The sequence below is a fragment of the Numida meleagris genome, chromosome 2 (genome assembly GCF_002078875.1).
Source record: "Numida meleagris isolate 19003 breed g44 Domestic line chromosome 2, NumMel1.0, whole genome shotgun sequence".
Lineage (NCBI taxonomy): Eukaryota > Metazoa > Chordata > Aves > Galliformes > Numididae > Numida > Numida meleagris.
Genome location: NC_034410.1, coordinates 27,160,708 through 27,185,843, shown reverse-complemented (window position 1 = coordinate 27,185,843; position 25,136 = coordinate 27,160,708). Strand labels below are relative to the sequence as shown.

Below are 25,136 nucleotides of genomic sequence, written 5' to 3'. Positions count from 1 at the left end.
GTGTATACAGTGGTTTTGTGTATTCCGTTGTGAGTCTCCTATACAGTAAGGATGCTTTAAGTAGTGGCAAAAGCCTTAAACATCCGTGCTGAGAATCAAAGCCGGGTTGCAGGTGGTCAAAATTCTATCGGCTTCCAAAAGAGCACTTTGCTCTTTCGTCTTTCAACACTGAGCGACTTAAGTAAGTCCTGACTTTATGTTCCCAGAGGTAACCACTTTTGTCAATGGCTTCTTTGTTTCCCTGTTGAATTAGTGATAAAACCTGTGAGTTGAGTATTATTGTTGACTCATTTCAATGGCCTGCACCTTTTCTAGTGTGAATTTTGTAGTGAACTATTTGGTAGAGATTTAGATTTCAGCCTCCGTTTGAAAAAGATTTAGGTTATAGATCATTAGAGTTGCCTTGCTGATGAGCATTCTTGAAAATTTAGCATTCAAGTATGAAGGACACTGATGCATTTGGGGTGGTGACAGTTTCATTCTTCCAACAAAGTAAAACAAAAATCTCATTAGCTAACCTGAGTTAGTGTGTACTTCTTTTATGAATGTGTACATGTTCTTAATGCTAAAGGCAGACACAAATTAAAAATAATTTTCTTGAAATGTGATTTTGTTCCTTATAATGCCTATCATTGAGAGTTGCTAAAGTAAAAACAAATTATAAGTAATCTTTTGAATTAGTTGTTTAGTTTATGCTAGAGAGCTATCTGAGTAGTCCATTATTTATTGGGTTCTCTTGCTTTCACATACTGTTGAGTAGCTAACTGACAGGCATGATTATCCTTAAGAACAACCTATTATTATGATGCTCACTTATTATGAGGATATTCCTATTTTACAAGGAAAGAAACTGATACACTGGTTATCGGTATCTGAAGGTAGGCTCATGAGATTGAGATACTTTCAAACTAGAAGCAACCTTCTAACGCCTGAAGTCGTTTAGGTTATGAGCAAGTGTCAGAGCCAGGTATTAAATCCAGTTTCTTTTAGTTTATGTCCATCTGCAGGTACAAGGCCGGCTGTCTTCTCATAGGTAGTTCTTCATGATTCTGTGTCTGTGCATCCTTTTAAAATCCAGATCTGAAAACCCTAAATTGCTAATTTACCTGAAGTGGAAATTGTATGTGTGTAAAACGCTGGGATATTATCTCACTTGGATATTTTAGTAATGGAAGTTACGCAGTACTTAGCCATTACCTCTTGCAATTTAAATTAAATTTTGGAAATTGCTGCAAATGGAAATCCTGTCCTCAGAAAAGCACACAGACCCTGATTTAGTGGCCAGCTTTCTTCTCTTCCCATTTAACTTTATTGATAATTCCCAGGTAGGAATACAATTTAAGTTTTCTCCCAGGCCATTAAGACTTTCAAGGAGGATTTGCTTCCCCTTGCACCCTGCCTGGGAGCCCTTGGAGCCACACACATTATAAGTAAATGCAGAAACAAATGTTCCTATCTCCTTGGACTGTAACACCACGAGCTAATGCAGGTGAATAGCAACCACGTTGCTCTGTGGGGTCCTGGAGGCTGCAAGTCCAGTATAGGGGGATTAAAAAATTATTGAGATTGTTTTTTTCCCCTCACAATTATCTTATGCTGCCCACAGGTTTTAGACCAATTGCTACAGATCCCAGCTGGTTTAATTTTTATGAGGTTACTGCTTCCTCCTTCAGGGAGCCCTAAGCCTCTGTTTATTTTGGGGGCAGGAGATCTCTTCCTCCTGCCTCACCTACTCTCCTCAAACATCAAAGCAAGCCAGTTTGCTCCTCCTAACTTAATCCTCCCTCTCTCCCTCCCACCAACGTTCTGCAAATTTCCTTGTATTATTCTCAGAGTTATTCAGTGTCTGGTATTTATCAGCAAGTTAACTTTTGCCCTGGAGGTCCGGGCGAGAGCACTACAGGCCTCAGCCCCTCAGGCAGTGCTTTCCCTTGGGCTGCCTGCGGAGCCTCGTGGAGTCAATGCCTGGAAGGAAAGGAGAGCACAGCGTGGAGGGGACTGTGTACAGCAGTGCTCATGACAGCATTTCTGTGAGACCACTGCTTTTGGAGACAGAGAAACTGTGTCTGTAATTGCAGCTCTCACTGAAAAACAACAACAAAAACAACAACAAGCCAACTTTCTGGACAATTCTTAACTAGAAGCTGAAATCTGGGGGTGGAGGAGGAGAGGGGGTCAGCTGGCCAAAATCTTGTCAAATCAGCCTTTGCTTGGGGGTAGAGGAGTGTAGACAGTCTTCAGATCCCATGAGGCAGTTCAGCCAGTTAGTAGCTGCCCAAGTATCAGTTTAGGCCTAAAGACCTATAGTGCCCTAGCAAAGTGTTTACCAGCAGCCTGTTAAAAAGTTTGCCTTGTAATTGCCCTTTGGGTCTGGGGAATAGCTTAACTTTGTACTGGTATTTTCAGAAAGCTTCTTTCCCCCACCTTCGTGTTTTCTCTAGCCAGGTGGGTGGGCTTTTTATTTTCTTTGATAAGCAGAACTGAATTGCAGATAATAAGCAGAACAGAATTGAAGCTGCAGTATTTGCAGCTTCAATTGTCAACCTACATGGCCCTCTTAAATGAGTAGCGAAGTGGCTACAAATATCCAGATTATCTCTGTGGTGTCTTCAGTGCTGCCAGCATCAGAAAGCCGCAGGGGTACCCTTAGTAACTCTTAATGAATATTTCTGAAATTGCAACTGTGCAGACAAGCAAATGAGGGATATCTTGTGTGGAAAATGGGAATTTATAGCATTGAAACAGTTATTAAGCTATATGGGTACAACCTCTAATATTGTGCCCTCTCTGCTACCCTGGCTAGGAACCCTCCACCTCCGAGAAGGCTGCATCCACTGTGGCATGGAGGATCCTGGGTTAGCTACCCATAAATAGTTAAACTGGCAAAAATTTTCGAGTCCTCCCTGACAAGCTTTAGAAAAGCATGTTTCAGGTAAAGAATGGCTTTTATTTGCAGTTCTGGAGGAGATTCTAGAAGAATTTCTTGCCTGAGAAGAGGCAGGAACACCATTTTTAGGAGTCAAATAAGCTGTGCTGTAGGGAATTAGAATATATCTGCCATATAATTGTAATTTTACTGATCCTTTTTTCCCCATGTACAAATGTCCTAATGTAAATCTGTTCTATGGATAGTGATGCAACCTTTGCCACAGCTTTGATGTGCTGTAGGTACAATAAACCCATGTTTCTCTATGTTCTCTGATTCAGCCATCTTTTAGGTCTCACATGTTATTCTCCAAGGCTTTGTATTCATGCCAGATCATAGTAAAGATGGGGAATAATTATGGTTGATACATAGAATTAACACTATCTAGAGATGAGCAACTCAATTAATTTAAACTTATTTTCATCAATACTTGTTTCTTATCTCTTAGTCCTTAGTCTAGAATGCTTTGTGGTTTGATTAAAAATAAAAAGTTATTATGGCAAACAGTACTTGTTAACGTGGGTGCATTACTGCAGACTTTAAGGTCCAGAATTACCCAGTACCATTGTAGGAACCTATCACATTGTAGGAAAATGTGCTTATATTTTCTATCTTGAAACTCTACAGTATTAAGCAGGAATGAATTCCAGCTTTCAGTACAGTTCATCTTCACCGGCTTGCTACTTTTTCCTATTTCAAATTCAGAACAGTATTTTTTTTCTTCTCACACTTTGTCATCTTAGAACACCTAGATTTTGAGAGCAAAATTCCACAATTTTGGACTGTCTTTTATTCTTCAATTCTGTCATTCCTCCCCACCCCCTGATGATGTTAAAGGCTATACTGTTACGTAGTATTCTTGCAATTCAGTATTCAAGTAGATGGTTAATTGATATGCACAGTGTTGTATGCTTTAGACTAGAAGAGAAAATAAGCAATTTGCTTCATTTTGCAGAATGAGTTCTGTTATTAAAGTGCATTTGTAGTTGCATATTTTCCAGTAAAGGTGACAGATTACTTCAAAGCTGGTATTTTCTTTTTGTTAAACAAGGTTCTCAAATAGATCCATCTTGCCCACGTATTCTATTCTTGCCAGTTGGCTTTGAAAGCTGGTGATTGGGCTCATCGTTCAGAACTAGCTTCCAAAAAATGAGATCCCATGCTGTTTCTATCTATTGAGCTGGTAGGGGCTGGAAGGATCTGATCTGAAGCCAAGGCAAAGACTGAATTGATAGAATCATATCTGATACATTTGCCAAGTACTGCCCAGTTGGGAAGTTCCACTTTCTGGGAAAGAGTACCAAGACAAGGGGTAGCAGAGCATCCATAGTGATACCAGCTATCCTCAGATTTCCTTTCCTGGACTTAGAGCCAGGCTCCCATGTAGGAAAGGACTATTTTTTATGTTGAGTGTATTTTTACGCATTTACTTCCTGTTCCTCACTTCTGCGTGTTGCTTACCTATTTTCTCCTTAGTTACAAATATGTACGTAAAGAGAGAGGGACAATCTTACTGCTTTTTATTGCAGCATTATACTTGTTTTGACTGTACTTAATGTATCACCACAGAAGCATCCGTGCACACTCAGTATGTTTGCTTCTGTTTGACTCTCTTTGCTCACACACAGACACCCAAACATGCATGCATGCTCTGATTCAGGTGAGTGGTTACTACTCAGTGGGACTAGATGGAGGTCTGCTGTCTTCGGGGACTTCAGGGACAAATTCTCTGTTTTCAGTACTTTCTGATTTTGTAGCTACAACCTTAAGATTGGCAGTAATGTCATATCAAGACAAAATACCTCTTAAAAAAAAGTTTTGGGATATATTTCTTCTCTTTCCTGTTCGTGAGATCCTGACAGCTCAAGTCTCTTGTCTAAGTTCCTTTTTTCTATACAAGCTGCTCTGAAATCACAGTGATGATACACATCTGTGTGTCAGATATCCAATTTGTCACCAGCTTCTTCCAGTATAGGGCAGAGAGTGGGACCTTAATGAAATCCAGTTGACTGCAACTCAGCTAAGATCTGATAGCAGTGACTTTGATAGATCAGATGGTGGAGAATGTGGTGGAGTCTTTGTAGATGTAATCTGCTCAGCTACTTCTGAAACAGTCTTGCTTGTCTTTGCAGCTGTTTCAGTGGTCTGAAACAAGAGGTTTTTTTGCCATTGTCTAGCCAAGAGGTTGCATATGGTGAAAGCAATTGCAGATCTTGCCTTGATCCATGATTGCAGTCACTTGTCTTCAACTATTGCAGTCTTTTATATGTGTAGGCTTTCACTGAAAATCACTGGAAACAGTTTAACAGGGAAGACTCAGTTACCACCCTTTACTGTCTTTCTCTCCTGTGACTTCTCCTCACCTGCTACTTCCTTAGCGTGGTGTTTTTATTTAAGTTCTTGTTCCTGTGCTGGGCTGAATGCTGCATTCAGCTGTAGCAGCAGAAATCTCCAGAGTATGAAGGAGTGGTCAGCTGTACCTGTTTCAGCTAAATCCTCCCATATATCCTGAAGATTACCAGTAACATTTTTCATCTTAATATGTAGTGGAATTAAATGGAAAAAGCACCCTGCTTTGGCATCCTTTTGTCTTTAATATGATGCCTATTACATGTTCTTTGAAATTCGGAGTGCATCTATCTCCAAAGGTGTGTAGCTCAAATCAAAATCCTGTAGAAATAAAGACCTAGTACATAACCTCTGGAATGCAGAAAGCAATTGTTTCATAAGTTAAATGTGTATTTTTGAAACCCCTTTAGAAAATATGTATAAATTCTGACATTCCCACGTGGGAACCATACAGGAAATATGTAGTTTTTTAGTTCATTGCATTGAGTGTGCAAATACCTATACTGAATGCGCAGTTTCAATGGTAAATTACTGTTGCAGAGTTAGAGAATTTCAGGTCTCAGATCAGACCACAATGTCGTGTTTGTCATTATTTGTTTATTTATTTTAATGTCTGCTAGTAAGAGCATCTAGGGTCATTGCTATCAGGTGATAGTAACTAGGTTTTTACCCTCCTGGATGAATAGTTCAAGATATTGTCTTTTTTTTTTCTTTATGAAAATGCCTACCTGTTGTACTTAAAACATAAATAATTTCTCTGAATCATCAGGTGAGTGCTGCTCAGTTATACTGAGCGAGGAAAATTGCAAAAACACGTATTAGGGTCCCTGTCCTTAAGTGTATTTCAGTTTGCATTTTGATAGCAGTTTAGAAATGTTATCGCCTGTTTTGTCACAGACATAATTCACATCTTTCTTCAGGCACTGTAAACAAGAGAAATGGTTTAATGGCTCCATAAAAGGCACTCTGTGCTGATAGCTCAGATTAGACCCTTTAGTAATGGATTTTTGTGTGCTGGGGGAAGGGGGAGGCTTGGCAGAAGTAAATGTACTGGAAAAGAATCTTTGAGAGACTGATGTATCTGGAGTGCCTGCTGCATTTCTGCATGCACTGGGAGGTGGATTTAAAGTGTGACAGCATTGGGTTTATCAGTACAGGGTTCTGCTTTTGTTGCTTTTGAAATTTTACTGAGTACTAACTCATGTTACTCTGGTTAGTCCAGAACCTGGAGTTGTAGTGGTATTAACTGAAATTTTTTTTCACAGCTTCTCTCTTTTTGTCTTGCTGTTATACAAATCCCCTCTATTCAAACATATTCATGAAATCTCTCTATATTTGCATTGCATTTTAGCAGTTTTGTCTCAATCAATCATAAAAACGAATCAGTTTATTTGCAAAGTTGAGTTTAGAGAGTGGTGTGAGGCCATAAATTTGAAAAGCAAATCTGAAACAAACAGCAGAAATGTTCAAGGCATGATGACTTCCAGTGACCTCTCTGTTGCATCCTTTTCTATGCAGCTATGGAAAGTTCTCAAACTTAGTGCAGATGAATGTAGTATTGCTTTTGGTCATTGTATTTCACTGACAAGCAAGTTTGCTGTTGATTTTGTATCGTATAAAAAATTACCTCGCAAGCGTTGAAAATAAGACATTTTTATCTTTTTTGGTCTGTGGAATCAAGATCTGCTGTTTGGCATCAGCATAGAATTACTAGCCTTTTAAAAATATGTTTAAATCAGTTCTTCGCAAAGCAAAATGTGACTTTATATTGCATTCTGGGCAGGAATCTGAAGTTTGAAAATTTTAAAATATCTTTTTTTGCTCGAGGGAGAAATGACTTGCGATTTCATGTAAAATATATATTGTTTTTTTCATCTTGAATAATCATTTCTCGAATAGAAAAGATTGTGAAATTTTTGCTTTAATATTTGATGTAGTGCATTTCTTAGGCTTTCTCAAAAGAAGAGACTCAGTTCTGCCTGTACAGAGATGATACAGTTCCTGTTTGCCAGCCTAGGAAGCATGAAAAGTCTCCTCTAAGACAATCAGCTTCCTTCTTTCAATTTCAGAGTTCTTAATAATAGTGATTTGGGTTTTAAACTGGGCTTTACGAGCAAATTGTTTGTTACCTATCATCAGCGTAATCCCCAGTCGAAGGAGAGCAGCACTCGAAAACAAGGGGTATGTGCATGTTCTCTGAGAGTTTATTACGTGGTGACATTGTCACTGTTTTGTGTAAAACCTAGGCACATAAAAACATTTAAAAACACAGCTAATGAAAAACTATATGTGCTGTATTAGATATAACATGCAAGCTCTCCTACTATGCAGATCTGGACAGATATATCCATACACAGTGAATATGCTATATGTATAATAGCATAATCAGTTTGCTACAGATAGTAGCAGTCCTGCTTGCCTTATGTCTGCGTGTTGGCTTCAGAGGCAGGGTCTGTGCTTTGAGCCCGTTCTGGTGCTGACACGCCTGACTTTCCAGTGCTTGAGATGAGGTGTTGAAGCTGGCCATCTAAACACAGGTTGTAAGGTTGTTTGCCTATCAAGTTGGGAAGTAGTTATCTGTAAGTAATCACTTGGGATGAAATCCTGGCCCTTGGTCACTTCTTAATAAGGTTGTTTTTAAGCAGAGTACCTGTTACTGTAATAGGGTTGAGACTCTGTTCTGGGGTTAAGCAAAATTAATTTAGCATCAAGAAGAATGAAGTGGTGAGGAGCTGATTGTTTGAAATGGCGATTTTTTCATTTGGATGTGTTGGTAACTGGGTGTGCTGTGCTAAAATTAGATTATACAAATAAGCAACCTTGCTCCTATCAGAAGAAAACTGATAGAAAAAAGTCACATGAAATCCTATTTAGCAAAGCTGTGTATGTTTAAAAACTGTTTTAATCGGCACTCCTGAAAATGAGTGCCGTACTAAAATGAAGCGCAGTGGATGAAGGTGGCAGTGACGATGTGAGGACCTGTTTTGAATGCTTGAAATTTTACTGTTGAAATAAGTCTGTCATCTTCAGCCACACTTTAGATGTGGTTTTAAAGGTCAAGAGGCATTTGAGAATGCCCTCCCAAAGCGTACTAAGTGTTTTTCCTTTCTTCCTCTAAAAGTGTACACTTAAAAGTTACAGATAAAGCTCAGCGTGGTGACGGTGTCAGGAGACTGCCCGAAGAAGGCTTTAAATTTTACAGCTACATTATCTTTCTGGCCATAGTTAAGATAAAGATCTAATATAAAATCACTTTGAACTGTAATGCTTTCCTTAAGTAAAATGAAGGCGTTAACCTAGTTGATTTGATACACTTTACCCTGGCTTATAAAGCTGGGAGGAAGGTGAGGTAAACTTTAATTAAAACTACAGCACAGATGCCTCCTAGCACCGTGCCCTGTACCTTGCTAGGACTGTACAGTAAGCAAAATAAAAATGTACCTCGCAGCCGAGGCAGCAGGCTGGAGCCGTGTTCAGTGAAAGTAATTTAATTAGTGTTGATCATGACTCCAGATGATGGTGATTTGATAAGGAATAATTTAGTACTTAACAGCCTTTTACATGCACCAACTCCATGTGGGAAGGTAAAGCAAATTGCACAAAATGAATGTGCTGCTTTCACTTGTGCCTGTGCCAGTGAGCTGGAAAACTGCCTGTTAGCAGACGTTCAGGCTCTCAGCGCCGTGATGAAATACGCAGCCAGTTCTCCGCACAGGGCTGTGGTGTGGGAGTCTCTGTACTCCCGTTATTTAAAAATAAATAAGGGAAGTAATTTTTCATAACAGATTAACTTTGAGGAAGTAGCAAAGTTAAAATAAAAAAAAAAAGTCAAGCAGCATGTGGCCTTGGTGCAAACATGTGATACGGGCTTTAGAGAAGAGTCCTGTTACAGTTGTGGTTTAATTCTCTATCCAAGTCAGGGAGCTTGCCGACTTCTGTGTCAGAGCCGTAGTTCTGGACATGGGGCTTCCATCCCACAGTGAAACGTGCAGCACTGCAGTGCTATCTGACCAAGGCACGTGGGGATAGCCAGCAGTGGAAGTTCACTCATGAAAACCTGAAGCAAACTGCTGGGGGTCAGCCTGATTTGTGATGACAGTGGAAAGCTGACCATGGGCTGCAGTTTGCTTTATTATTAAATGTGAGAACCTTTATTCAAGAGATCCAAATGATGTTTTATTTTAGTGCAAGTTCATGTAATTTTATTCGGAAAGATTTCTTACTGTGATATCCACTACTTTTTACCTCTGTTTCTTAAGTTACAGTGCTGTGTTTCTGTGTCTGTGTTACTCTCTTCCTCCACAATCTTTCCATGATGAATGACTACTGCTCACCAAATATGATAACTGAGTAGAGGTCTTAGAGACAATTCTTGTGAGTTTTGTGAATGTATGTGGGAAAATAATACAGTGACATCCTGCACGTTGTCTCAGCTGAAAGCTAATAGTGTGAGCTGTCATATAAGCAGATAGGAAAGGACCTGTTTGGGAAAGAGTTCTCTAAACATTGCCCAGTTGCAGGAAAACCAGTGGTGAGAATCAGCAGTCGGGATCTAACATTCTTGTAAATCAGGGTTTATTGGTTCTGATGTTTACTTGCAGTGTTTCATTTACCAGTCAAACATATACACGTTTGTGCCCATGCATTAGTAAAAAATACACAGTCTGTAACCAATTGTCTTTCCTAAGGTCAGGTGCAAGGGAAGGGACAAGATACTACCTAACAGTATATAACAGGGACTTAATTTTGCACTGAAGATTCTCTAATGGGGTGTTGCATGTATGTGGCTTCCTCCAGAGACACAAGCACTTTTGTCAGGCTGCAGCACGATGTCTGAACTGTGGTGTTTCAGTGACAACAGCACAAATCAGTCATAAGAGTTCATCTCCAAACTCTAGGCTGCTCAGAGTCCAAAAATGGATTTGAAACCTCATGTTATTTAAAAATTGAAGGGCATGTTTTCACACGGGTAAATACCTGTCTTTAGTCCTTTGTCCTAGCCATTTAATTTAGATTTGCCTATGTTAGGTGATCTTTGAATTTTCTTCTGCTTTAACTTTGGTTAATGTTGGCTATGAATAAGGAAAGTTGGCTGGCTTAAACTAATATGCTGGTTAACCTTATCTTTACCTTTGTCCTTTTCCTTAATCCAAACCAACTTGTGCTTCTCTAATGATGCATTTCTGTCATACTCCCTCTGTTCTTTTTGTTACTTAAAAAAAAGCATAGGTATTTTTTTTTCTCCATTTCTGTCTATATCCCATTTCACGTTGACTTTGGTGAGGCCATAATTTTGTCTTGTATATTTTTGAGAAAAATTACTGAAAGCATTTCTTGTGTATTTTTTCAGCTATTACTTATAACTAAATAAATGTAATGAACCAGTTTCTTAAGTTTCACTACAAATTTTCATGTGTTCTGTGGGACAAAAAGATAATGGATCATATACTTTAGGCTAATATATGAGAAATTTATTTTGGAGAAGTTTGTGTGGCACTCATTGAAGTGAACTGCTATTGCATTTATGGATAAAAGCTACCTCACTAATATTACTTAGAAACATTTGGTGCCTGGGAAGTATTTTGCCTCTGACAACATTTACAGTAGTTAAGCCAAATATATGTGGGCTGTTATTTTCCTACTAATGAGATGGGATCCTGGCCATCATTCTATTAAACAATAAAAGTGCTAATAGCCAATGCAAAGGATCTCTGGTGTGTATTTTTCAGTTGATACCCAAAGAAATGCTTGAAATGTTTATTTCCTATATTGTTTTTAGTATTACAATGGTTTAATTAATCATGTGTTTAATTAACAGTGTCTCGTTTATTTGAGAAAGCTCATTGTTAATATCGTACTTGGTTTTTAATTACATTTTCTTTCTCTTTCCAGTGGCTTTTCATGGTCTCCCTGTGAAAATCAAGAAGGAACCCCATAGCCCATGTTCAGAACTTGGCTCTGCTTGCAGTCAAGAGCAACCATTCAAGTTCAGTTATGGGGAAAAGTGCCTGTACAATGTCAGGTAAAGCAATCGGGAGTATGTCTACAGTAAGAACTGCTGATTTAAATGAGGACTGACTAAAGAGTAATAAAGCCATAATAGAGATCTTATAAAAGTTACCTCTTCAGCAGATAACAGACTGATGAGATAATGCTTTTAGCTGATGAACACCGATGGTGTTGTTTACAGTTGTATGAAACACTTACATAACCGTTTTAAAGCAGTGTTTTTCATCAAAATGCGTATTCTCTATTCCTTCTCCATGGGAGATAGCCAGAATTTTAAAACCTATGGTGCAAGCATGAAATGGAAGGAGTGTCTGGTTTTCTGTGAGTTGTGTTGAAAATACTTTCAAGGTGCATTATGCACATTAGGAAAGAGAGTAAGCTCTGTGTAACAGACTGGCAGGTCTGAGCAGCACCTTAGATATTTGACATGTTTTGAAATGACATATGCCTACATTCAAGGATGATTGCGATTTGAAATAGTATTTCATCAGAATCTGCATCTTTGCTATCTTTTTCAAAAGGAAATTGTCCTCTTTTATTAGGGTAAACAGTAAAAGCCTTAATTATTCTGAGGGGCTTGATATGACTGCATTCTTTATTGATTTTCTTTTTGTTTTCACTTACATGTCATTCCTACCTTTAGTGTCAACAGTGAAGGGTTTCTTACTGACAATTCAGTCTATCTTAGAATCTTTAAACTACCTAGTGAGTTCTTGTTCTCATTAATGTACTACCAAAGCTGATAGCACTTAAATCAGTTGCATTAACTTTTTCATATGTGGAAGAAAATAAAAAAACAAACTGACACCTTCACCAGTCCTACAGGAATGGTTCTGATTACAAAAATCAAATGTGTGCATTAATGGATTTGATGGATGCTGGGGGACCTGACATAGGAAAGTATGCAAGTTCATGCTTACTGTCTGCTTCGCATCTGTATTTTTCCTGTTTGGAAACAGGAATTATCAAAGTGTGCTCATGTCCTTTTCTTGTTTCGGACACCTTTGTATTTGCAGGACTTGAGCGTTATTTTTGAGAGAAAGAAAAAACTGTCAGGGGAGGCTGCTGACATCCTATGTGGGTAGCAAAGCCAGGATAGCATTGTTTTTCTGGGTCAGATCCCTTCCCTCTAGCTGCATGCATTGTTTTACTGTCTCACTTTGTGGTTTGTACAAGTTCTAAAAAGAGTCTTGACAGGCGCTGCCAGCTCTTCATGCTCTAGTCCAGGTGCTTTTACATTTGTGTATTTTGTGTATCCCTTGTTATTCTGTCACTGTGAGACTGAATCCTTTAAAAATACATTTCTAGGCTCCAGAGAAGAAAATGCTATGTTGAGCCGCTTACCTCCGAACTGATTTTTTTCTGTGCTCTTCTCAGTGTAGAGAGTTTCTCTTCCCTAAACTCCTTAATAAAGTATCTGTAAGAGAAAGCTCATATGTGATGCTTTTTATTTTTCTCTTAATGTGCTGCATGTGTTTGCTGAGAAAACAACCTGACCTTCTTTCCTCTTGCTTTACTGATAGTGCCTATGATCAGAAGCCACAAGTGGGAATGAGGCCCTCCAACCCACCAACGCCATCCAGCACTCCTGTGTCACCACTGCACCATGCCTCCCCAAACTCAGCTCAGACTCCTAAACCTGACCGGGTTTTCCCTGCCCATCTCCCTCCATCGCAGTCCATTCAAGACAACAGCTTCCCTATGGACCACAGGTAAAACTCAAAACATGTGTGAGACCTGTCCAGAAGGCATTTCAGTGGTGGCCGCATGTCTCCCGTGCAGGGCAGCACTGGCTTCGAGCCAGCAAAGTTCAGAACATCAGAAATATGTGTGTTGTGTGAAAGACTGGCACCCTGCTTGATGGACTTCAGTAGGAGTTGATCTTAGCGATGTCAGAGTTTTAATGAGCTGCTTCTACTACCTTGTGAGGGCAATTCACTTGAGGCTAGTAAGCCCCATGAGGTGATGAAGTCACTAGCAGGCATGATCCTATACAAGAATCCAGGCTATATGTATGTTGCATCTTCCTAAGAAATGTACCTACAAAGAGACAAGTGGCCGTGTTACGATGTTACTGCTTGAGAATAATCTTTGGAAGGGTGGATCATTTTTCCAGCTGCTTTTGAAATATAGTATTTCAAACAAACTAAGATGCCAACATAAACTGCGCTTAAATAACATTAGTCTGAGTAAAAGCCACAAGAGCTGGAGACTAGAATTAAAGCTTAAACTGTCCTTAAGTCACCCTGTTTTGTTTTGATGTTAGAAATCCCTAGACAACTGACTGTCTTTCTTAGCTCTGTTTTGCAACAAATACGCTCAGTGCATTTCCCTTATTTTTTGAGACCAAACACGTGTTTGTGGAATTCTGTTCTTTCTAACCATTGTTACGTTAACCTGTTTGTGTTTGCGGTATTGTGCAATTTCTCTGAGCATTTTGATTTTCATCTATATATAGATATATAAGTTCATGGGCTTGTCTTAGTGCTTACAGTTTAACGAATTGTTAAACTGTACCTGAAAAGAAAATCACAGCTGTTGGGAGTTTGATTTGCATGCTTCTGCTCTAATAAGGGCTATTATCTCCAGGGATTTGCGCAGATCACTTCTGAAGGAGGTTGCTATAGTTTATTTGTCCCCTACTAGGATAATATTAAATATCACCCAAGGTTCCTATGAGCCTGTCTGGTATTGAAGGAGCACTGAATTGGCCCCTTCAGCTGCCATGATTAGTATAGTTTTCCGCTCCTTGCACTCTGGTTTAACCGTGTTGACCCCTGTGAAGCCAGGCTGCAGTTCTGGTTGCTGGAGTGTGGTTAAATGTGTTTCTGTATATACACTCAAGTCAAACTGTCAGGAGACTGAAATCCTCCAGAGATAAGAGGATTCTGTGTAAGAGAGTATTTTACAGTTGTTTTTTTTTTAATTAATATTTTAGAGCAATTTGTGAAGAGAATACTGAAACTCTGTGTCAGCCTGAATTTGAATATTTATAGAGGTTTGCATACCCCTTAGTTTATCTTTCTGTTACTGTAACAATTGCTCTACGCAAGCTTTATGGATTCTTTACACAAATTTTTTTCCTGTGTCTTTGAAGTTCATGTTCTTTGGGAAGTTTTGCACGTGTGCTTCCTTTCTTTGATGAAATATCACATGTTTTAGTGAAGATCAAATTAGCTGGGGCAAAAATCTCCATTTTCAACCTCTATAAAGAAAAGTGCAATTGTAGTGGAAGATACTTTTTCACCATTTTCTTCTTTACTTTGAATCTTCTCATTTCCCATTGTTGGAAACAAATGTGTGCTTCGTATTTTTGTGCAATTCAAATCTTCCTGATTTACAAGATGATAGCTGCAATGGGCGCATTCAGAAAATGTCATTTAAACAAATGGTCTACCTATGTAAGTTGGTATATAAATCTGTAACTCCAAGCATATTTCTTTGGAACATGCATTGGTGGTATAAGATAGAATCAGTATCTAGAACATACAGCCCATACATCTTCATACAGGGCATGAATATGTGAGCGATAAGTGGTCCTAACAAGTACCAACAGGAATCAAATCCACTTGTGTAAACAAATGACTTGATTCCATACAAAGCTTCCAGTACAACAAGTATTATTAACTTCCTTTGAGGCTTTGTGAGTGAGTCTGTTTCTTATTTTAACTTCAAGTTGCAATTTTCTGATTCACTCCTTGACAGTTCTTAATGATAATTTCTGCTTCTTTTTTTGGCTAATGAAAAAAGGAAAAGAGGGAAATGAATGCAGTGCCAGTCAGCCTAACTGTTTCATAATACATTTGAGTTTCTAAGTTTATTTTCTGCAGGTGTAGGTGGAATTGCAAAAGCCAATGTTACAGTGTAATATTCTTTGTAGTACAGAATAGAATATTTACAGCAGCATTAAAAAATTACTTTTGTCTCTAATACTACATCGTAATAGTTTCTATCCCTGCAGCTCCCACAGTATTTGTAAATAAGCTGTGATGGTAAATACGTCTCACACCAAGCTCACAAGAATATTTTGATGGATGTTAGGGTTTCAATTATTTCAGAAACATGTACTACATATAAGATGATTTTCAAGGACTGTGTTATTTATGTAGTCTAAACCCTGCTTTCTTATTCGCTTACTCTGTTTTCTCCAAGAGAATGCCTGCTTTTGCTGGCACGAGCCAAAGTCAATTCCAGTGCAAAGTATAGGAAGCATAAGAATGACTAGTTCTTCATTTTTAGTGTGAAAGTGAGAGTCTTGCGGAGAAACGCAGATTTCTTTTTTAAAAAAGATGAATAATGAGTGGTTAACAGGGCTAGGAAGCACTTTGTTGCAAGAACATTGTTGCACCTGCTGTGGATTAGAAAAGACACAATTCTGGTGGAGATAGTTACCACCACTCTGGTAATCTACAGATCACAGAAGACTGTGGGGTTCGTCAGAGCGGGTGGGGGGAATAGCATCCTTATATTCTCTAGGCTTCCGAACCCGCAGATGTCCAAGTAATTACATTCAAAACTTTTAGTTCGATGAAGAGAACAACAAATGCAAGTTCATGAGTAGTGTTGCATGGAAATGAAGTTGATTTATAACTGAATTCTCAGATTTTATGTGTATTGAATAGCATTTTGGAGTAGCGAATGGCAGCGTGGCCTGTGTGGACTACTTCCTCCATGTAGAAGTGGTCATGAGAAGAAGTTAGGCAGGAGGGAAATTCTTACGCTTTGTTTCTCTTAGCAAAAATCTGTACCCTATCCTTTTTCTGGAGTGCTTAAATTCCCTTCTGCAATGCAGCGTCACCTTTGCAGGTAGACCTTTGCCCCCAAGAGGACAGAACTGTAGACTTTTAGCCTTGCATGATTCCGGGAGTTAGGGCAGACAATATTCTTTGCTTACAATGATTGTGTTTGTTGTACTGGTCAGAATGGTTTCTATGTAACAGAACTGCAAGAGTAAATTAGAGTACAAGCAATATGCTATTCATGCTCATGAAAGAACAGAGAGCTCCATGTTACTGTTGTAGTATAACGTCAGTCTTTTTGCTGGTTGGCCTCCTCTGTTGAGAGATGTTGAAGGCAAAGAATATGGTGGTGGGGGCAGGTATTAGAGTTGGTATTAGTAGGTGGGGGGTTTATTTCTTTGCTTCTTGCTGTTCTGCAGCACTGCCATGATCATAATCCTGGTGGGGAGCATTTGGCATTATCATAAACAAAATGTTTGCTACTGAGAAAGTGATAAAGCCATTCCCTCCTGCTAACCATAATCTGTGAAGATCTTTGTGAAATGGAATGTAGCTTAAGTCCTTTACATGACCTCTCTAACTTGTGTCCTAGATTTCGCCGCCAGCTTTCTGAACCTTGCAATTCTTTTCCACCTTTGCCTGCAATGCCGAGGGAAGGACGTCCAATATATCAGCGGCAGATGTCTGAGCCTAACATCCCCTTCCCGCCTCAAGGTTTTAAGCAGGAGTATCACGATCCAGTTTATGAACACAATGCCATGGTTGGCAGTGCAGCCAGTCAAAATTTCCCCCCTCCTCTGATGATTAAACAGGAACCTAGAGATTTTGCATATGATTCAGGTAGGTGCGACTCTCTTTATTTCTGCATAGTAAAGTAATAAATGAGTCCAAAGTAGTGCTATTGATGTTTTGATCGTATGAATTGAAACTTGCTCTTTTGGCTTTCAATTTCTCAAAGTAATTTATGTCCAGTGTGCCTTACAAAATAGTAAGACTGCCACATAGTACCATGTGTCTTGTGCCACTCTTTCCTTGTCTTGGTCTGCAGGTGATTTCACTTGCTAGAACTCTGTCCAGATAATGTACAAGATAAAGAAGCTGGAGAAGAAAAAATTGTGGGTGTAAAACTGAGCTTTGCTTAAATGGGGTCTTGCTGTGTACTATCTCATCTCTGACCTCTAAATTTGTGTGTTCCATTTTACGAGCTCTTTTATTTGCCTGCCAGAAGCAGAGGACTGTTTCTCCTCTTGCTTGCACTACCTTAAATCAGAAGTAACTCCACTGAGGTGGGGTTTATACAGCTATAAAACCAATGAGGGAGAAGAATCAGGCAAATTGGTGTCAGCTTCTCAGTTTGTGCATACTCCTGTGTTTTGTGTAGGTGGATAATCTGTGATGCCAGGTTGCTGATGTAGAGAAAACACTATTGCTATTAATAATGTTTATTATTATTGTGCTTATAGGGCAACCAAAATGGAGTCTTATTGCTCTGTAGATGGTATGAAATAGAGGAGGTGGTGGCCCATTCTGAATAGCTTCTGGTCAGAAAAGATAAAAACGTGAATCAAGGGAATAATATTATAAATGTTAGTTTACTTCGCCACAATTTAAATATTTATATTATATTTAGGAAAGGAGAAAGAAAATTAGGGAAGGAGAAACCTAGTTTAGTGTTGAGTACCAGGTAAAGAGGAAAGGGAATCTGAAAGGTGGCATGGAGGGAAGCTGAGATTAGAAAAGCATGGAGCAGAATGGATGGGGTGAATGGGGTAAACATCAACTTGGTAAGTCTGGTGCTGTGAAAATGCCATCAAAACACTCTTTCAGTTCCTATGTAAATGATTTCTGCAGCTCCTCAATCACTGTCTCTGTCCTGCTTTATGTATGCTACACTGTTGAACGGGGGGGGACTTCAGCAAGTCCTTATAGTGCTCCTACGGTAAGGTGTCTTTCTTTCAGTAGGGACTCTGAGTTGGAGCAGGGAGAAGAGATGACCCTTCCTGACTTCTGTCTAACTCTTTTTTGGGTGCTGCAGTACCTCCTTTGCTTTCCTCTTGGCTAAATCTCTGGCTAGATGTTTTTGCATTTTTGTTTCCAAAGGCTGCTTGGCTGCTGAGTTGAGGTCTCCTTTGAAAGTTTAGTCCATGACAAACTGTCTTGCAAATTGATACAGTGGAGAATTTGTTTTTATTGTCTTTTCTATGGCTAACTTAGCATTACCTATTTAGTAGAATATTTTGTGGTAACATTGTTGAACAGTGCCTGTTTTAGAATTGAACTCCATGTTAGAGCAGGTGTTTCGGAAAGCAGAGCTGCTTTTGCCTTTCTTATTGTTCACAAGCAAAAAATGAATTCTTAGATAAATTTGAGTGAGACAAATACAGGAAGTGACTAATGACTTCAGAAGTGAAGTATGACAACATGAAAATAGGTTTAGATTATATTATAAGACTGAGATCTTGAACTAAACCTGTTCACTGATGACGGTTCTGAGATAATGTAGTTTTGGCAGTCGTGTATCTTTAGTCTTAGAGGAGAGCAGGGGAGAGACTGTCTGCAAAGTTAATGTGGCTATGGATAATAAATAGGGGACTGCAGCTTCAGGCACTGCCAGTCCCCTGCAACCTTCACAAGCACCGTTATTCATCCTTCTAAATTAAAGGGTGAAAAAAGGCCCTTTTGTAAGCATGCTTCATATTTGGCTGGGAAGTGAGATCTCCTTATTGCATGCTATTACTTTAAGTCTGGGTTGGCTGCTAGCGTCCGTCTTTCTTTGGAATATTCTTTATGGCAAAAAAGCAATTTTGATTCTGAAAAGAAGATGTGCATAGTTGTGTCCAATCCTATCATGCTTTTTTTTTTTTTGTGCCAACAAGAACATTTCACTTTTTAGTAATGACATTTAAGCAAAATTGTTGTTTCTTTTGCAGATGAATAATTAGTTTTTAAAAATGTAATAGCTATGTAACCAGTGGTCATGAAAAATTAATCTGTTGGTATCAGGAAGTACTTTTATTGGCCTCAGAATCACTGCATTTAAGTTGACACATCTGTACACTCCATAAATTGCAGTCAACAACTGTGGTCTGTTGATATTTTGTCTTGTTACCATCTGTTCTCTAGAAACCATCATTTTCCATCCTTGCTAAAAGTACATTAAATAAGCCCTTAGGAAACATAATGTATTTGTCACTGAATCATTGATTTCATTTTTCGCCTATGGATGTTCAGGGAAGGAGGAATGCCAGAGTGAAAAGTCTTTTTTTGCATGCTATTTTATTGCAGCTCAGATAAGAATACAGAAACGTATTTAAAAAGTTCATTGTAATACACCAAGATGTTCCTTTTGGGATGTTTTTGAAAGAGCCTCATAAAAGTTCATTGCTTTTGTGCACTATACTTTTATACTTTGTGGGAAGCTGGTGAATGAAAAGCATTATTATGGAATGATTATAACTCTATTAAAACATGACATTAATTATGACATGGGAAATGGCAGATCAATTAGTTGTAATTGTAATTGCAGGTATGCAATTTCTGCTGCAGAATGTTTGAGATAATGGAAAAAGAAAAATGTCAACAGAGTAGAAGTCTTCCTTATCCATCCACACTTCCAGAAGTCAGAGTACATCATATACATTCAATCAGACATTTTCTGCTACTAATTTTGTTTAAAATTATTTTATTTTTTTATTTTTTGCTGCTTGTCACAGATGTTAGTACTTGATTCTGTATCTAGCAAAGAACTTATAGGACTTTGGGATTTTATGTCATTAATATGTGACCCCAGAATTCTTTCCAGTATGTGTGTTTACAAAAATGGTCATTCTTGTACTGTTAGCACTACTGCAATTCAGTCCATGTGTTCAGTTATTTAAATGAAAAGGCCAAACTTGAGGTGCTTTGTTTATTGTGGGCTTTATTTTAAAGCAGGACCCTTGCAGGTTTAATCCTTCCTATTTTACTTAGTGTATTTGCAAATATACTGTTATTACACTATCTATGCATGTAGATTAATATTAAAAATGTTTTGCAGTGGAGTCTTAAGTTGAAGTTTAAATTCTCATGTTTTGTTTTACCCGACTGAATTAGTTATTTTGTTTGGAATGCTCTTTTGTGCCTGTATCTTTGACTAAGAACTTGGAAATTTGTCACCTTGTAGTGTTAGTCGGAGATAAATAGAGGAATTACTGCCTCCATATACTTATTACTGAATGCTAGGAATTACCTGTTGAAATTTAGACTGATTTAATCTTTCACAAGCAGGCTAGAGGCATTGGTAGGGCTATTCTTGCATCTCAGGTAGCCTCACAATTAGTACATCAGAACAGACTCTTAGAAAATTATAATTCTATTCCTGTTGCTTTCAAAGTTTTCTTCTGGGTTGTTAGTCACATTACTTGTGTAATGAACTATTGAAACACAATTGTGAGCCTCTATATGTTGCTCTCTGCGCTGCTCATCCCTGAAATTCCTGAGGCCTCACAAATGATGGATACCTTTGGCACTCAAGAATGGGTAAGAGAGATGAGTGGAGGCTGAGACACATTGGATATATACCTACTTATTTTGAGTACCCAGTTAGGTCTGGAAAATTTTTAAGGAACGTTATGTAGTTCAAAGCTTAGCTTCAAGTGACTTCCTTTGAATTTCTAGGTGAAGAAGTACAGGAACATCAGACCACGCATCACAAAAATAAGAAATAATGTGAAAAATCTGGCTGAGGTAACAACTACTTCAGCAAACTTTGGGGCTGGAATGGCCTTTGTTAGGTCCTAAAATTGGCCATTCCACTGTATTAATCTTAAGGTTATCTTTTCCTTTCTTGAAGCGTTCTGCCTCATTAACAGCACAACTTCCAGCCTCTAACAAATGAAGGAGGGGCTCCACCTGCAAATCTGTACACTGCACTGCTCTCCCTTCCCCAAACAGTCTTGATTTGTTCAGTCAGGAGGCAAGAGTCCTGAGTCGAAAGGCTATATTCATTAGCAACAAAGCAATTGCATCAAAGTTGCCCAGGAAGATGTAATTACGACAGTTCTTAACCACCAAAGTTTCCTCGTATAGGTGTAGGATGTTGTTAGCATTCTACCATCCATGCTATAAATACATATTTACCTAATGACTGGGAACAGAATAAAAAGCAAGAGTCCTTTCAAATACCTGATGTGGTGCTCTTTGAAAAGCAAATAAATGCAAATTAACATGGAAAAAGATCCCTAGTAGCACATTCTTCCCTAAAGATCAGCTGACATCTCTTGTAATGTGGGATTTGCAAGAACAGCATTAGAGAATGTGTTGACTTAAAATTTCAAGGCAAAAATAGATTTTAAATGTGTTTCTTGGAAGTATATCTGTTTGCAGATTTTTTTCTTTACAACAGCTGGATATTATATTGTACCTCTTGGAGATACGGTTTAGACATTTGGAGATGCTAGTATGAAGGAAAAAAAAGAAATCTTAGTTGGCAGTCAGAATCATTGCAGATTTGCTTCCTCCAGGATATTCTCTAGTGCCTTGACCAGTGCAGCATTTAAAATGACAACTCACAGTGCTTCTACTACTGTCTTTAATTATATTGGCTAATTTTTGTACAGTGCTTTGAAAATGTAAAGCACTGTGTGAGTGCTAAGTATTATTACTACAATTATTCTCTGGGGAGATTATTTCACAGACTAATAGACTTCACAGTTAAGAAATATTTCTTGATAGTAAGCCTAAATTTTCTCTTTGATCAGTCTCATTCCACTGCTCATAGCTGCAACTCTTTGGCTCATCCTAAACAATTCCTCGGTATTAACGTACTACCTCTAAATCTCTCTAGACAGTTTGCATGCATACTCTTAGCCTGTCTGTGTGACTCATCGCGATCTTGCTGCATAAATCCTCTAGCTGCTTAATCTTTCCCTCAAATTCTCTCTAGGTTTTCGTTTTCTTTCCTCTGTTTTTTATTTTGATCAGGCTTCAAATATTTGAAGTACTTTCAGCATAATTTTATAAAGTGCGAAAAAGAACTAACCTCATCCTTTTCTAGGATGTGATACGTTAGTATGTGTATCTCAAAACTGTACTCCTTACGACCTTAAAAAAATTCTTTTACACAGTGCAATTGTTCTCAGTGAAAATCTGGATGGGATAAAGGCAGGAGGGGACAGGGGCCAGAGCTTTGCTCTCGAGTTCAGTAGGTTTAAGAAGCATCTCCTCCTTGTTCTTGGTTTTGCTGTTTTCCTGAGTCTCTCTTCTGTCGTTTAAAATATTTCGCCCTCTGCTTTCAGGGACTTGTCTTTGCTGTGTTGTTTCAGTGAATGAGCATGGATTTCATTCAGTTAAGCTGCGCTGCACTTTGTTCTTGCTCCTAAAACACATAAACACAAATCTGCTGTTGGATGATACAACAGTAGAAAATAATAGCATATGAGGAGAGGAACATGGGAAACCTGGACTTGGGAAGATTGCTGTGGCAGGCAAAATTTTAACTTTTCTCTTGCTTCACATCTAGCTGATTCCCTCTGCTCAGTAATTCCATCTAAAAGAAATTTGTAGTTACACTAGAATTAATTTTGTAACGTGGTCTTTATGAACAAATGAAAATCTGAACACTAAGTTTAGAGCATATATGCAGGAGGCTATACATCTATTTTTCATTTCAAAGCAGACAGTATGATCTGAAAAATTATCCTGCAGTCTGTTTTTTCAAAGAAATGGATAAATATCCTCTAAATCTACAGTTACAGTAAGTGGCACTGGCTAATGATTTGATTTGAGGATTGAGAGCACAGTCTGGATTTACTCTTTGTGCATTAACGCAGGTCAAATGGACACAGGCTGCATTTTAAATCAGTAATGGAAGGCTGAAGCCTGCCTTAAACCAATCACATCAGCCTTACCCAAGACCGATTGATCCCGGGAGACTGAGCCCTGTGAGCACAGCTTTTATATGAATGGACTCTGTGCAGCCTGAAGTTTCATTCATAAAATGGATGCTGAAGGGGAAAAAAAAAAAAAAAAAAACCACACCAAACCCTGGAATGTCCATTTATGCGGAGCTGAAGGGTGTAGTGTTCCCTCAGCTGCTGCTTTTGCCAGTTGCCTTAAAGTAATGATTAATGCTCCTTGGCTGTGCCTGCCTGTAACCTGACACCATTTATGGCCTTGGTGTGTTTCTAATGTATAGTGAATGAGAAGGCTACATTCTCAAATCAGAAACATAAACAGGAACTGGTTGGTCTGAATTCCATTCAAATATGTCACTTCAGCCGTGCAGTGTTTGTCCAACTTCGATTCTACAGGCAGGGGATGGGGCGGGGGAGAAAAAGCAACACAGACATTTTTTGCTGTAAGATTACCAACAAAAGGAGAAAGGGGAAAAAAAATAATGCTGTGCTTTGTTGAATTCAAAGGGAAAAGCGATGTTTAAAATACATTTTACAGTTACTGAGGTTAATAAAAGCAAATACGTGATTTTAAAGTATGCTCAAAAGATTGGTTCCATGTGGAATTTCATTTCAGTGCTGAATGTATGAGCCTTTGTTTTCCTGTTCTGCTGTATAAAAAGTTACACATCGCCCAGACAGGCTGTTGACATCTGGTCTCAGAAAATGCATTAGATGCTGTCATAGATCTAAAAACCAAAGTTGTGGAAAGGAAGCTGTTTGCTTAAGGTTTTCTTTCTGTGTGTGATAATTGCACTTAGAAGTGAGCTCTTAGGGCCAAACCTGGTAGATTTTTATCAAGTGAAATGTAAGAAAATAAGAAATATTAATTAGGAGTTGTCTGTATCTTTGAGTGCACATACTTGTAGATGTTTTTGTCTGTCATTGTGGAAGTCAGGCAAAACGAAGAACGAAAACTTCCATTCTGAATGTTTTTAAGTAGCATAATGATTTGGGAAAAACAAGCTTCATTTTCAGATGGATTTTTACAGGAGATACTGATCCTTTTTTTATCTCTGTAACTTCCGTGCATTTACATTGTACATGCTGCCCTTGCTAATGAGAAATTAATGCTGACTTTCATTTTGTCAAGATTTTACCAGTTTGTAGAACTGTGTTTTAACAGTGTAGTTTCTGAGAGGGTAGTGTTTTCAATGGTAATTGGACTAAAATCCAATCCTCCAGCATTTGAGTGTAAACACGCTCAAGTGAGTTCTGTGTGGGAAGACTGTCATTAGTTTTTGTATTTCTGCATGAATTTCTTTTTGTGCAGAGATCTAAGAGTTTTAATTTCAATGTGTTCTACAAGTTTTTTATCAGAAAGAATCATTTGGTGTGTCTCCCTGTGCAACACAGATCATGAACTTTTCTTAGCTGTAATCTATCTTGAAGACCTGCCATTCCTTCCTGAAAAGCCCTGTTCTGAGTATTGCTCTTCACCTCTGAGCTGCACAGAGCCTCTCAGTGGCTGTAACAGCTGCTTTCCACCATGAGGCTAAAAGGGTTTTGGTGGTGGATGAAGCACTTCTTTGTAAACAGCTTATCAGCACTCTTGGAAATTTGTGAACAGAACAGTTATTTGCAGCATGATTGTGATGTTACCAAGTTTGAGGCCAAAAGTATGATGTGTTCTAACTTGATCATTTTGTTTTAAAAAGGCTACGTTTGTCTCTGCACTCAGTAGAAATCACTCCCACTGCCCTGGCCATCTCTACGTGTACCAGAGAGGAGCCTGCACAACTCAGGGAAGCAGCAGGCAACAGAGGGCTGCCCAGGCCTAGTGGCAGGTTTGGCCTGGCACGTGTGGCAGCACCTGGGGGCCTTGTGCCTGCCCTCCTGTGCCCTGTGGCACCGGTGAGAGCCTCCACATGCTGTATTTCTTGCCCACAGGAAGAGAAGTGGTGCAGCGTATTAAAGTGTATGTGGAATTATACCGACTCTGAGTCACTGAAATAGGAGCCAAAGCGCCAAAAATTCTTTTTGAGACCACGCTGAGGACAATTGAGAAGGATATGGTATAAGTTAAGTTATGCAGGTGGCTGTATCCACTGCCAATGGAGTCTTTCCAAACTTTTTGAGAATTGCTTCTGTTGTTGATATGACTGGGTTAAAGTGTAAATGGAAGAACTGGATGAGTTGCTGTAGGAGTGTTCCAGTTTTGGCACCATTGGCATTTGCGCC

At 38.8% G+C, this 25,136-nt stretch overlaps 1 protein-coding gene across 5 annotated transcripts in view; it reads left to right on the top strand.

The window, feature by feature from the left end:
* The window catches only part of ETV1 (ETS variant 1), a 65,044-nt gene that overhangs the window by 21,957 nt on the left and 17,951 nt on the right, over positions 1 to 25,136 (top strand). For all 5 annotated transcript variants that reach the window (XM_021387820.1, XM_021387819.1, XM_021387821.1 and 2 more), the window contains 3 exons: positions 11,168 to 11,297; positions 12,808 to 12,996; positions 16,616 to 16,863. In XM_021387820.1, coding sequence (XP_021243495.1) covers positions 11,168 to 11,297; positions 12,808 to 12,996; positions 16,616 to 16,863 — 567 coding nt within the window. The remainder of the gene's footprint in view (positions 1 to 11,167; positions 11,298 to 12,807; positions 12,997 to 16,615; positions 16,864 to 25,136) is intronic.